The following is a 14,229-nucleotide window of genomic DNA, read 5'->3' on the forward strand; positions in this document are numbered from 1 at the left end:
TTAATTATACCATTTCCAGAATACCTTTAAAAAGGAGATCCCGTGTGGGAGGAGTTCCAGTGGTCGACTCAGCAGGAAGTCATGCTCCTCTAGCCACACCCATTTCCTGTCTGGCCTACGCTCCGCCCACTGCAGCGTGGTGGTGGTTGCTAGGCAACCCGAGGGAAACAGTAGCTCCGCTCCCCCTGGGAGGAACACATGACAACCAGCAGACGACACACAGAACCTGGCGGGAGAGGAACAATAACAACAACAACACCACCTAGCTTTAACTGACAACTACACAAGGAAACAACTGTGTCGATATCTGAGATCAGCATCAAGTCAAGTCAAAGGAACACTGTGTAGGTACCTGTATCGATTAGGTCCAAGGTGTAACTCTGGAATGCGTGTTTCCACCTGGCCTGAGGAGGACAGAGGACGATAAACTAATGAACGATTTACAAAACTAGGATCACACTGCAAATAGTCAATACCGACAGGAAGGTCACTTAGACCTTCCTTCACCAGGACTGGGTGGTACTGGTGGAGGGGGTAGACTGGTACTAACCAGGTGGTAGTGGTAGAGGGGGGTAGAGTGGTACTGACCAGGTGGTAGTGGTGGAGGGGGGTAGAGTGGTACTGACCAGGTGGTAGAGGTGGAGGGAGTAGTGTGGTACTAACCAGGTGGTAGAGGTGGAGGGGGTAGTGTGGTACTAACCAGGTGGTAGAGGTGGAGGGGGTAGAGTTAGTGATACTAACCAGGTAGTAGAGGTGGAGGGGGGTAGACTGGTACTAATCAGGTGGTAGTGGTGGAGGGAGTAGAGTGGTACTAACCAGGTGGTAGTGGTGGAGGGAGTAGAGTGGTACTAACCAGGTGGTAGTGGTGGAGGGAGTAGAGTGGTACTAACCAGGTGGTAGTGGTGGAGGGAGTAGAGTGGTACTAACCAGGTGGTAGTGGTGGAGGGAGTAGAGTGGTACTAACCAGGTGGTAGAGGTGGAGGGGGTAGAGTTAGTGGTACTAACCAGGTGGTAGAGGTGGAGGGAGTAGAGTGGTACTAACCAGGTGGTAGTGGTGGAGGGGGTAGAGTTAGTGGTACTAACCAGGTGGTAGTGGTAGAGGGGGTAGACTGGTACTAACCAGGTGGTAGTGGTGGAGGGGGTAGACTGGTACTAACCAGGTGGTAGTGGTGGAGGGGGTAGATTGGTACTAACCAGGTGTGGGTGGTAGTGGTGGAGGGGGTAGATTGGTACTCACCAGGTGTGGGTGGTAGTGGTGGAGGGGGTAGATTGGTACTCACCAGGTGTGGGTGGTAGTGGTGGAGGGTAGGGGGTCTTCCCAGGGGGTTGTTCCTTACGTCTATCTTTAACTTATCCAGTTTGTCCAGACAGAGACAGACGGGGAGAACACGCAGGTCATTACTGTGGATCACCAGGTCCCTGAGAGACAGGAGACAGCCTAAGAGAGTAGAGGAGAGACGAGAGGAGAGACGAGACGAGAGGAGACGAGAGGAGAGAGCAAAGAGACACGAGAGGAGACGAAAGAAGAGGGGACAGAAGAGAAGGGACAGAAGAGAAGGGACAGAAGTGTCAGATAAATCTGTTTTTTTAAAGAACTCTCCAGTCTCCTAACTTATTGTTATCTATCTTCCCCCTAGAGTCTCCACCCCTTACCCATGGTCTCAGGTGTTATCTATCTTCCCCCTAGAGTCTCCTCCCCTTACCCATTGTTATCTATCTTCCCCCTAGAGTCTCCTCCCCTTACCCATTGTTATCTATCTTCCCCCTAGAGTCTCCTCCCCTTACCCATTGTTGTCTAACTTCCCCCTAGAGTCTCCTCCCCTTACCCATTGTTGTCTAACTTCCCCCTAGAGTCTCCTCCCCTTACCCATTGTTGTCTAACTTCCCCCTAGAGTCTCCTCCCCTTACCCATGGTTATCTATCTTCCCCCTAGAGTCTCCTCCCCTTACCCATGGTTGTCTATCTTCCCCCTAGAGTCTCCTCCCCTTACCCATTGTTATCTATCTTCCCCCTAGAGTCTCCTCCCCTTACCCATTGTTATCTATCTTCCCCCTAGAGTCTCCTCCCCTTACCCATGGTTGTCTATCTTCCCCCTAGAGTCTCCTCCCCTTACCCATGGTTGTCTATCTTCCCCCTAGAGTCTCCTCCCCTTACCCATGGTTGTCTATCTTCCCCCTAGAGTCTCCTCCCCTTACCCATGGTTATCTATCTTCCCCCTAGAGTCTCCTCCCCTTACCCATGGTTATCTATCTTCCCCCTAGAGTCTCCTCCCCTTACCCATTGTTGTCTAACTTCCCCCTAGAGTCTCCTCCCCTTACCCATTGTTGTCTAACTTCCCCCTAGAGTCTCCTCCCCTTACCCATTGTTGTCTAACTTCCCCCTAGAGTCTCCTCCCCTTACCCATGGTTATCTATCTTCCCCCTAGAGTCTCCTCCCCTTACCCATGGTTATCTATCTTCCCCCTAGAGTCTCCTCCCCTTACCCATGGTTGTCTATCTTCCCCCTAGAGTCTCCTCCCCTTACCCATGGTTGTCTATCTTCCCCCTAGAGTCTCCTCCCCTTACCCATTGTTATCTATCTTCCCCCTAGAGTCTCCTCCCCTTACCCATGGTCTCAGGCAGCCTCTTTAGCCTGTTGTGTGACAGCTCCAGTTTGACCAGCTCCTCCAGCGCACCGATCTCCTCAGGTAATGTCTCCAGGAGGTTATAGGAGACATCCAGGGTGTGGAGTGTCTTCAACTGACCCAGGCTGGGGGGGAGAGAGGCCAGACAATTCCCCAGGAGAGAGAGGGTAGCGGAGGGCAGGGAGAGGACCGAAGGAGGGAGGGAGATCAGTGAGGTGGTTGTGACCCAGGAGGAGGGTGGAGAGGAGGGGGAGGGTGAGGAGGCAGGGAGGGAAGGAGGAGAGGAGGTTGAAGGAGAGATCCAGGTGGACGAGGAGAGAAAGGGATGAGAGAGAGGGAGGAAGAGAGGTGAGAAGGCCGGGAGGGGGTCACCATGGGCGTCATGGAAACAGTGTCCTGAGGAGGAGTCAGAAGATGAGCAAGCATGGCGAGAGAGGACAGACAGGAGGAGAGGGAGGGAGAGGACAGACAGGAGGAGAGAGGGAGGGAGAGGACAGACAGGAGGAGAGGGGAGGGAGAGGACAGACAGGAGGAGGAGAGAGGGAGGGAGAGGACAGACAGGAGGAGAGAGGAGGGAGAGGACAGACACGGAGAGAAGAGGGAGGGAGAGGACCGCAGGAGGAGAGAGGGAGGGAGAGGACAGACAGGAGGAGAGAGGGAGGGAGAGGACAGACAGGAGGAGAGAGGGAGGGAGAGGACAGACAGGAGGAGAGAGGGAGGGAGAGGACAGACAGGAGGAGAGAGGGAGGGAGAGGACAGACAGGAGGAGAGAGGGAGGGAGAGGACAGACAGGAGGAGAGAGGGAGGGAGAGGACAGACAGGAGGAGAGAGGAGGGAGAGGACAGACAGGAGGAGAGAGGGAGGGAGAGGACAGACAGGAGGAGAGAGGGAGGGAGAGGACAGACAGGAGGAGAGAGGGAGGGAGAGGACAGACAGGAGGAGAGAGGGAGGGAGAGGACAGACAGGAGGAGAGAGGGAGGGAGAGGACAGACAGGAGGAGAGAGGGAGGGAGAGGACAGACAGGAGGAGAGAGGGAGGGAGAGGACAGACAGGAGGAGAGAGGGAGGGAGAGGACAGACAGGAGGAGAGAGGGAGGGAGAGGACAGACAGGAGGAGAGAGGGAGGGAGAGGACAGACAGGAGGAGAGAGGGAGGGAGAGGACAGACAGGAGGAGAGAGGGAGGGAGAGGACAGACAGGAGGAGAGAGGGAGAGGACAGACAGGAGGAGAGAGGGAGAGGACAGACAGGAGGAGAGAGGGGGAGGACAGACAGGAGGAGAGAGGGAGAGGACAGACAGGAGGAGAGAGGGAGAGGACAGACAGGAGGAGAGAGGGAGAGGACAGACAGGAGGAGAGAGGGAGAGGACAGACAGGAGGAGAGAGGGAGAGGACAGACAGGAGGAGAGAGGGAGAGGGCAGACAGGAGGAGAGAGGGAGAGGGCAGACAGGAGGAGAGAGGGAGAGGACAGACAGGAGGAGAGAGGGAGAGGACAGACAGGAGGAGAGAGGGAGAGGACAGACAGGAGGAGCGAGGGAGAGGGCAGACAGGAGGAGAGAGGGAGAGGGCAGACAGGAGGAGAGAGGGAGAGGGCAGACAGGAGGAGAGGACAGACAGGAGGAGAGGACAGACAGGAGGAGAGGGGGAGAGGACAGACAAGAGCAAGGGACAAATGATTGAAAAGGGTGTGAAAATACCAACATAATTATTAACATGTAAAGACACACATTGTATGATAATGTTGCAGTGTTTCTACAATGTGCTATAATGTGAGTCTGATGTTCAGTGTCTACTAAATAAATCGATCGCATGTTACTTTACAAGCACGTTACACAGCATTAATGAATGTATCAGCATTCAGCTCTAGTACCTCTAATAGCCAGTGAGCGTAGCTGTGTGAGGTGCGGTAGGACCTCCAGGGCTCCCTCTAGCGCCCCCCTGTCCTCCGAGCCCAGTCGGAGGTACTGCAGGCCCCTCAGCTGCCCAGGGACAGACACCCATAGTACCTGTAGCACAGCAGTCCCACCCTGGTATACGTCCAGAGTCAGTCTAGTGTCGGTGAGCACCGCACACAGCTCTACTGACGGGGGAAGGGGAGGGGTGAGGGACGGAACTGGAGAGAACGAGGTGAGAGGAGCCAGGAAGGAGGGAGAGGGAGATGAGAGTGTGGAGACGGAGAGAGGAGAGATGGAGGGAGCAGGAGAGATGGAGGGAGCAGGAGGGATGGAGGGAGCAGGAGAGATGGAGGGAGCAGGAGGGATGGAGGGAGCAGGAGAGATGGAGGGAGCAGGAGAGATGGAGGGAGCAGGAGAGATGGAGGGAGCAGGAGGGATGGAGGGAGCAGGAGGGATGGAGGGAGCAGGAGAGATGGAGGGAGCAGGAGGGATGGAGGGAGCAGGGGGGATGGAGGGAGCAGGAGGGATGGAGGGAGCAGGAGAGATGGAGGGAGCAGGAGGGATGGAGGGAGCAGGAGAGATGGAGGGAGCAGGAGGGATGGAGGGAGCAGGAGGGATGGAGGGAGCAGGAGGGATGGAGGGAGCAGGAGGGTCTTCATCATCGTTATCTCGGTCTGTAACTGTTATCAGTCCTTTATTCATTTCCTCCTTCTTCTCCGTCCACATTTGAATTCCACTTTCTTTTTTGTTTCTAACTGCAGACACACGGGCAGTTTCTCCCTCGGTCTGTCCTTCCCTACGTGACAGTTCCTCTCCAAGATGGTGGGTCATTTTATCTACGGGAAAGTGTGTTATTCTATCGACAGTCTTATTCCTCATCTGAACAAGAGGATCATGTCCCGTTTCCATGGTTCCCCCGCCGGCTTGATTCTCACCCTCCGCTCTCTCTTGTCCACTTCCTCTCCTCCATTTCCTCTTCTTCTTCTTCTCTCTCTCCATCTCACACCTCTTCTCTCAGAGGACCTTGTTTTTTTGTGTGAAGGTGTTGAATTGAAATCCAAAACACATTGATTTTTTTCTTCTCTTGTATTAGAAGGGCCAATCTTCAAGGGACACCTGCTTCCTGCTGTACCTGGGCATGTTGGGACTTGAGCGTCCTAGGATACAATTCCCAGAACATTGATTGTCTCGCCAGTACAAGAACATAGCCTATATTTCACTAACAATAAACACGTAACGTTAAATGGCTATGTTTAATTAGGATCAAATGTATAAATATGATTGTATGACAGCAATGGTGAGTAAGATTCGAAGTTTCTTAATAAACTACTGCTAGCTAGCCTAGTTAGCAATAAGCTAACTTCTTTGATTTACCATGTCACTTGAAAAGTTCACGGAACAAACTAACTATGGATTTAACAAATGTACTGTACCGTGCAAGTAATGTTTCCTGTTCACAGCGATAACCACTGCGTCTCGTCTACACCAGATTGATTTGTTATAAAGTGCAAGGTTCGCTATTTCCTTGTTGGCTACACGTTTTTTCAAACAGCTTGTTGTCATCAGCCAGACCAATGAGGCTGCGGCCCCGTCAGACCCCACAGCCCGGGGAGGGACACCGGTTTTAAAAGGGACAGTGTCACGTTAAATTAAAACTCTCCCTTTTTCAACTCTCAACATCACTTTCACTTCAAAATTGTTCTCTTTCTATCGGTTTAATTTGTTGAGATATATATAAATCAAATAAAAATACAATTAAAAACATGTGACTTTGGGAAGTTTGAAAAACAACACAAACAGATCTGGGATCAGGACTAAGTGGAATACTGAGAAAATGTTTTCCAGACGCTTTAATCAATAAGTTTCGGAGCAGAAAAAAACCCCCCAAAAACGAATAGTCAAGAGTTATCTCTGGTAAACACAGGAATAATGACGTGTCCCTGGTCCCTGATAATGTATCTGTTACTTTTACCCGATAAACACAACTTTATCTATTTTGTTCTTTGTCAAAGTCATTACTTATCTCTCTTCGGTGTGTTCATTTCCTGAATGTATAGCATACCTACCGCCAATATGTATGCCAAGTATTGATATTTTTGCAGAAGGGGAAGTCAGCTTTGAGCGCAGATCGACATAAATCCTATAAAAGTGATCTCGGGTTACTTTGAGTCAAGTGTTCAAATCCTACCCCGAAGACCATTGAACAGGGTTATATTATCATCCTACCCTGAAGACCATTAAACAGAGTTATATTATAATCCTACCCTGAAGACCATTGAACAGAGTTATATTATAATCCTACCCTGAAAACCATTGAAGAGGGTTATATTATAATCCTACCCTGAAGACCATTGAACAGAGTTATATTATAATCCTACCCTGAAGACCATTGAACAGAGTTATATTATAATCCTACCCTGAAGACCATTGAAAAGGGTTATATTATAATCCTACCCTGAAGACCATTGAACAGAGTTATATTATAATCCTACCCTGAAGACCATTGAACAGAGTTATATTATAATCCTACCCTGAAGACCATTGAAAAGGGTTATATTATAATCCTACCCTGAAGACCATTGAACAGAGTTATATTATAATCCTACCCCGAAGACCATTGAACAGAGTTATATTATAATCCTACCCTGAAGACCATTGAACAGGGTTATATTATAATCCTACCCTGAAGACCATTGAACAGAGTTATATTATAATCCTACCCTGAAGACCATTGAACAGAGTTATATTATAATCCTACCCTGAAGACCATTGAACAGAGTTATATTATCATCCTACCCTGAAGACCATTGAACAGAGTTATATTATAATCCTACCCTGAAGACCATTGAACAGAGTTATATTATAATCCTACCCTGAAGACCATTGAACAGAGTTATATTATAATCCTACCCTGAAGACCATTGAACAGAGTGTGTTCTAATCCTACCCTGAAGACCATTGAACAGGGTTATATTATAATCCTACCCTGAAGACCATTGAACAGGGTTATATTATAATCCTACCCTGAAGACCATTAAACAGAGTTATATTATAATCCTACCCTGAAGACCATTGAACAGAGTTATATTATAATCCTACCCTGAAGACCATTGAACAGAGTTATATTATAATCCTACCCTGAAGACCATTGAACAGAGTTATATTATAATCCTACCCTGAAGACCATTAAACAGAGTTATATTATAATCCTACCCTGAAGACCATTGAACAGGGTTATATTATAATCCTACCCTGAAGACCATTGAACAGAGTTATATTATAATCCTACCCTGAAGACCATTGAACAGAGTTATATTATAATCCTACCCTGAAGACCATTGAACAGAGTTATATTATAATCCTACCCTGAAGACCATTGAACAGAGTTATATTATAATTCTACCCTGAAGACCATTGAACAGAGTTATATTATAATCCTACCCTGAAGACCATTGAACAGAGTTATATTATAATCCTACCCTGAAGACCATTGAACAGAGTGTGTTCTAATCCTACCCTGAAGACCATTGAACAGGGTTATATTATAATCCTACCCTGAAGACTATTGAACAGAGTTATATTATAATCCTACCCTGAAGACCATTGAACAGGGTTATATTATAATCCTACCCTGAAGACCATTGAACAGAGTTATATTATAATTCTACCCTGAAGACCATTGAACAGAGTTATATTATAATCCTACCCTGAAGACCATTGAACAGGGTTATATTATAATCCTACCCTGAAGACCATTGAACAGAGTTATATTATAATCCTACCCTGAAGACCATTGAACAGGGTTATATTATAATCCTACCCTGAAGACCAATGAACAGGGTTATATTATAATCCTACCCTGAAGACTATTGAACAGAGTGTGTTCTAATCCTACCCTGAAGACCATTGAACATAGTTATATTATAATCCTACCCTGAAGACCATTGAACATAGTTATATTATAATCCTACCCTGAAGGTCCAGAGTACTACTGGTTTTTGTTTTACCTGATAATTAAACCTTCGAAAGAGTCACTGTGCTAGTGGTAAACACCAACAACACAGAGATATTTATTATGGTAGTCTCTCACGAAATATGACAACATTTTAATTGTGTGTGTGTCTGTGTGCTCAGTATTTGAATTTATGATGGATCCCCAGGGTGCTAGAGTTCACTTGAGATTTGGTTCTGGTGTTGTCAAGATTAGGACTACTCACATGTCTATTTCTAGCTAAATGTCTATCTGTTTTTGAGTAATTGGGAAATAATGTGTGTGTGTGTGTGTGTGTGTGTGTGTGTGTGTGTGTGTGTGTGTGTGTGTGTGTGTGTGTGTGTGCGTGCGTGCGTGCGTGCGTGTTCGTGCGTGTGTGTGTGTGTGTGTGTGTGTGTGTGTGTGTGGTCACAGGAGGGTAGTTTCACAATAGGATATCCTCTTAGTTCAAGATGTGCTAAGAGCCAATCCAGAAACAAATCCATTAAATGTTGTTATTCTCGTCAGGAATGTGTTCTGCGAAGAGTTTTTAAACCTAATGTTCTAAAATAATCCATTAGAGAATTGCAGAAAACTTTACTTGGTTTATGTGGTAAATGTTTCCAGGTTTGTTTTTTTACAGTTGTTCAATGCACTATTGTTTTATAAAAATAGTAATATCTTGCAATTCACTTTGATCTTTCCATGGCATTAATAACACTACAGATATGAAAAAAACCGATGTATATATATACTGTAATGAAAAATGTATAGGCAAATGTACAGTATATTTCATAGCACCTATACAGGTGTAGGATCTTAATTTGAGCCAGTTTGCTACAGCAGGAAAATAATCGTGATCACATTATTTGTTGTTTAGAAGATCATAGATCATTTAAACAAATGTAAACAAAAGCAAGCCCAAAATAAGTGGGATATTTGCTCGATAAACACACAGTCAGACTAGTTTTTCTGTTGGACAAAAATGGCTATAAAAAAAAACAATATTATTGCCAGTTGAGTCTTTCAACTCTGTAAACACATTCCTTCTGATGTGGAATGTATCTATTTTCCCTAGAGGTCGTTGTTGACTTTGTTTTGTTATAAACAGACCGAGAAATTAGATTCCTGTGTATAAAGTGAGTATAACTTAATATTGTCTAACTTAGAATAAAAGTATTATGTCATTTGTTAAAGAATTAAAATCAAGAGCAAGCTAAAAGAGGCTAAATGTGCCCCTATGTAAAAGAGGCTAAATGTGCCCCTATGTAAAAGAGGCTAAATGTGCCCCTATGTAAAAGAGGCTAAATGTGCCCCTATGTAAAAGAGGCTAAATGTGCCCCTATGTAAAAGAGGCTAAATGTGCCCCTATGTAAAAGAGGCCTTGATCTCAATGGGATTTCCTTGATGAAATAAATCAAATATACACATTTGACAGATACGCGTTGCCGAAACGGACACCGGCAAACCCCTCTCGGGAAACCAAAACATTTCGAATGACAGTTGAAAGAAGGTGACGAAGGATAGGTCACAGAGAACTCAGACACTGATAGGACGGCTGTTTCAGAGAGAGCGATTCTGATTGGACATTGGGCTGAAACGTCAAACCCACCGGAATACGCCCGCCTCCACCGTGTGTGTACAAATTCAACAGATGAACGAAAGTGACATTTAAAAGGTTGGGACAAAGCTTTCAAAGACAGAGATGTTCAACCATTTCGTCTGGATAACGTTATTGTTTTTGGAGAAGAAAAAAAACGTTACTGTTTTCAACAAGCAACTGTCTTACAAATAGAAGAAACAAAGAAACAACTTTTAAAGAATATGAAATGGTGAAGATGTCCTCAAGAACTTGAAGACAAAATCAACTTGTTGACAGCCAGACAAGTGTTTAACTTGCTTGCTGATGTTAACGATGTGAACACAGATCGCTTTGCAATCTAATGGACCGCAAGGGACCCGTCCGTCACCAATAGCTGATATATTTCATACATTTTGGACCGTGATATTACTATTACTTTAGCTCGTTAGGTAGTTAACTAACTCGGCAGCTGTGAACTTGTGAACAGAGCTTTCTGTCTGAGTTAACAAGAGAGGCATTATTTTCCTCAGTAGTTATGTTTCCGTTAGATTCGACGTGGAACATTTCCTTTGCAGGTTGCGGTTTCTTAGGCATCTATCATATCGGTGTAGCGAGTTGTCTACAGGAACAGTGTCCGTTTCTAGTGCATAATGCCCGGCACATCTACGGGGCATCAGCTGGGGCGCTCACCGCCACTGCGCTGGTCAGCGGAGCTTGTTTAGGTAGGCAGTGATGAACTTTCCTCTACTCATTGTTTTCCTAGACATTATCGTTGCGAAATGAGTGCACACGATGTATTTTTTCCCCCAATTGCCAGCAATAGCAATGCCCGATATAATATTACCACATTATACTGATAGACCGTCTCTGACATGAACAATATTCTGTACCTTATTGTTTCCTCATCAGGTGAGGCAGGTGCCAACATCATTGATGTGGCCAAGGATGCCCGGAAACGTTTCCTGGGTCCTATGCACCCGTCCTTCAACCTGGTAAAGATCATGCGTAACATGCTGTATAAAACGCTGCCACCGGATGCCCACCATCGTGCCACAGGGAGGCTGGGCATATCACTCACCAGGGTGACCGACGGAGAGAATGTCTTGGTGTCCCACTTTAACAGCAAGGAGGAACTGGTGCAGGTGAGCGTCTCCTACCTCAAACACTGACTTGCTGGCAAAGCAAGGTTGAGGTCAATTTAATTTGAATTCTAGTCAATTCAGAAAGTAAACCAAATTACAATTCTGATTCAAAATGTGTCTAATTGAAGGGAATTGGAATTGGAATTTCAATGTACTTCCTGAATTGACTGTAATTTAAATGTAAATATATTTTATATTTTATGTAAATATAAATGTAAATATATTTTACCCCAACCTTGTGACAAAGTTTTTCACGTAGATAAAGAAATGAGAGGCCTGTCATGCCAAGTAATGTCCCCCCGGCCAACCAGCATAGCAACCAGCATAGCAACGGACGCTTTGGTTCATTACGGAATCCGGTCAGAATGTAGCAAATTCTAGCAACAGCCCTAGCTACGGAAGCCAAAACTCATTAAGGATCTCTCCGTACTTTCCTCCACTCATCTTTCCCTTCGACCCTGACGAGTCTCCCAGTCCCTGCCACTGAAGGTTCTCCCATCTCCACAGAGGAACTCTAGAGCTCTGTCAGAATGACCATAGGGTTCTTGGTCACCTCCCTGACCAAGGCCCTTCTCCCCCAATTGCGCAGTTTGGCCGGGTGGCCAGCTCTAGGAAGAGTCTTGGTGTTTCCAAACTTCTTCCATTTAAGAATGATGGAGGCCACTGTGTTCTTGAGGGACATCACAGACAAACTGAATTGGTCCACCCACACAGACAGCATCGTGAAGAAGGCGCAGCAGCGCCTCTTCAACCTCAGGAGGCTGAAGAAATTTGGCTTGTCACCAAAAGCACTCACAAACTTCTACAGATGCACAATCGAGAGCATCCTGTCGGGCTGTATCACCGCCTGGTACGGCAACTGCTCCGCCCACAACCGTAAGGCTCTCCAGAGGGTAGTGAGGTCTGCACAACGCATCACCGGGGGCAAACTACCTGCCCTCCAGGACACCTACACCACCCGATGTCACAGGAAGGCCAAAAACATCAAGGACAACAACCACCCGAGCCACTGCCTGTTCACCCCGCTATCATCCAGAAGGCGAGGTCAGTACAGGTGCATCAAAGCTGGGACCGAGAGACTGAAAAACAGCTTCTATCTCAAGGCCATCAGACTGTTAAACAGCCACCACTAACATTGAGTGGCTGCTGCCAACACACTGACTCAACTCCAGCCACTTTAATAATGGGAATTGATGGGAAATGATGTAAAATATATCACTAGCCACTTTAAACAATGCTACCTAATATAATGCTTACATACCCTACATTATTCATCTCATATGTATACGTATATACTGTACTCTATATCATCTACTGCATCCTTATGTAATACATGTATCACTAGCCACTTTAACTATGCCACTTTGTTTACATACTCATCTCATATGTATATACTGTACTCAATACCATCTACTGTATCTTGCCTATGCTGCTCTGTACCATCACTCACTCATATATCTTTATGTACATATTCTTTATCCCCTTACACTTGTGTCTATAAGGTAGTAGTTTTGGAATTGTTAGCTAGATTACTTGTTGGTTATTACTGCATTGTCAGAACTAGAAGCACAAGCATTTCGCTACACTCGCATTAACATCTGCTAACCATGTGTATGTGACAAATAACATTTGATTTGATTTGATTTAATTTCAATGATGCAGATATTTTTTGGTACCCTTCCCCAAATCTGTGCCTCGACACAATCCTGTCTCGGGAGTCTAAGGAAAATTCCTTCGACCTCATGGCTTGGTTTTTGTTCTGACATGCACTGTCAACTGTGGGACCTTATATAGACAGGTGTGTGCCTGTCCAAACAATTGAATTTACCACAGGTGGACACCAATCAAGTTGTTGAAACATCTCAGGGATGATCAATGGAAACAGGATGCAACCTGAGGTCAATGTTGAGTCTCATAGCAACGTGTATGAATATTCATGAGGCTCTGAATACTTATGTAAATTAGGTTTTTATTTATTCAGTTTTTTTATTTCTTATACATTTGCAAACATGACTTAAAACCTGTTTTCACTTTGTTATTATGGGCTATTCTGTGTAGATTGCTGAGGATTTGTATTTATTATTTATTTATTTATGTAATCCATTTTAGAAAAATGCTGTAACGTAACAAAATGTGGAAAAAAGGGAAGGGGTCTGAATACTTCCTGAAGGCACCGTATCTACATCTACCTTTTTATTCACATTTTATTCTTATTCAACCTTTATTTAACTTGGCGAGTCAGTTGAGAACAAAGTCTTATTTACAATAACTGCCTAGGAACAGTGGGTTAACTGCCTACCCCCCCCCCAGACCTGTTGAGTTCATGTCAGAATGAGTGTGTTTTACGCAGTTATATACACACACACACATGTTTGTGTTGTTGCGATGTTCTCTAACGCTAATAATGAGTTGTGTGTCCTGTGGACTCATAATAATGAGTTGTGTGTCTGTGGACTCGTAATAATGAGTTGTGTGTCCTGTGGACTCCTAATAATGAGTTGTGTGTCCTGTGGACTCCTAATAATGTGTTGTGTGTCCTGTGGACTCGTAATAATGAGTTGTGTGTCCTGTGGACTCGTAATAATGTGTCCTGTGGACTCGTAATAATGTGTTGTGTCCTGTGGACTCGTAATAATGAGTTGTGTGTCCTGTGGACTCATAATAATGTGTCCTGTGGACTCGTAATAATGTGTTGTGTCCTGTGGACTCGTAATAATGAGTTGTGTGTCCTGTGGACTCGTAATAATGAGTTGTGTGTCCTGTGGACTCGTAATAATGAGTTGTGTGTCCTGTGGACTCGTAATAATGTGTTGTGTCCTGTGGACTCCTAATAATGAGTTGTGTGTCCTGTGGACTCGTAATAATGAGTTGTGTGTCCTGTGGACTCGTAATAATGAGTTGTGTGTCCTGTGGACTCGTAATAATGTGTTGTGTCCTGTGGACTCCTAATAATGAGTTGTGTGTCTGTGGACTCATAATAATGAGTTGTGTGTCCTGTGGACTCGTAATAATGAGTTGTG

General features: G+C 45.5%; 2 protein-coding genes across 2 annotated transcripts in view; one reads left to right on the forward strand and one right to left on the reverse strand.

The window, feature by feature from the left end:
* The window catches only part of pidd1 (p53-induced death domain protein 1), a gene marked incomplete at its 5' end in the record, with an annotated part of 29,805 nt that extends 26,814 nt beyond the window's left edge, over positions 1-2,991 (reverse strand). Inside the window, 6 exon segments of the mRNA XM_031832832.1 lie at positions 25-155; positions 158-226; positions 353-404; positions 1,281-1,438; positions 2,606-2,789; positions 2,791-2,991. Coding sequence (XP_031688692.1) covers positions 25-155; positions 158-226; positions 353-404; positions 1,281-1,438; positions 2,606-2,789; positions 2,791-2,991 — 795 coding nt within the window.
* A 7,146-nt stretch (positions 2,992-10,137) lies between these two features.
* Positions 10,138-14,229, forward strand: part of LOC109883841 (patatin-like phospholipase domain-containing protein 2) — a 16,150-nt gene continuing 12,058 nt past the window's right edge. The window contains exons 1-2 of the mRNA XM_031832926.1: positions 10,138-10,789; positions 10,977-11,209. Coding sequence (XP_031688786.1) covers positions 10,603-10,789; positions 10,977-11,209 — 420 coding nt within the window. The 5' untranslated portion in view covers positions 10,138-10,602. The remainder of the gene's footprint in view (positions 10,790-10,976; positions 11,210-14,229) is intronic.

Source organism: Oncorhynchus kisutch, linkage group LG10 (assembly GCF_002021735.2).
Source record: "Oncorhynchus kisutch isolate 150728-3 linkage group LG10, Okis_V2, whole genome shotgun sequence".
Classification (NCBI taxonomy): Eukaryota; Metazoa; Chordata; class Actinopteri; order Salmoniformes; family Salmonidae; genus Oncorhynchus; species Oncorhynchus kisutch.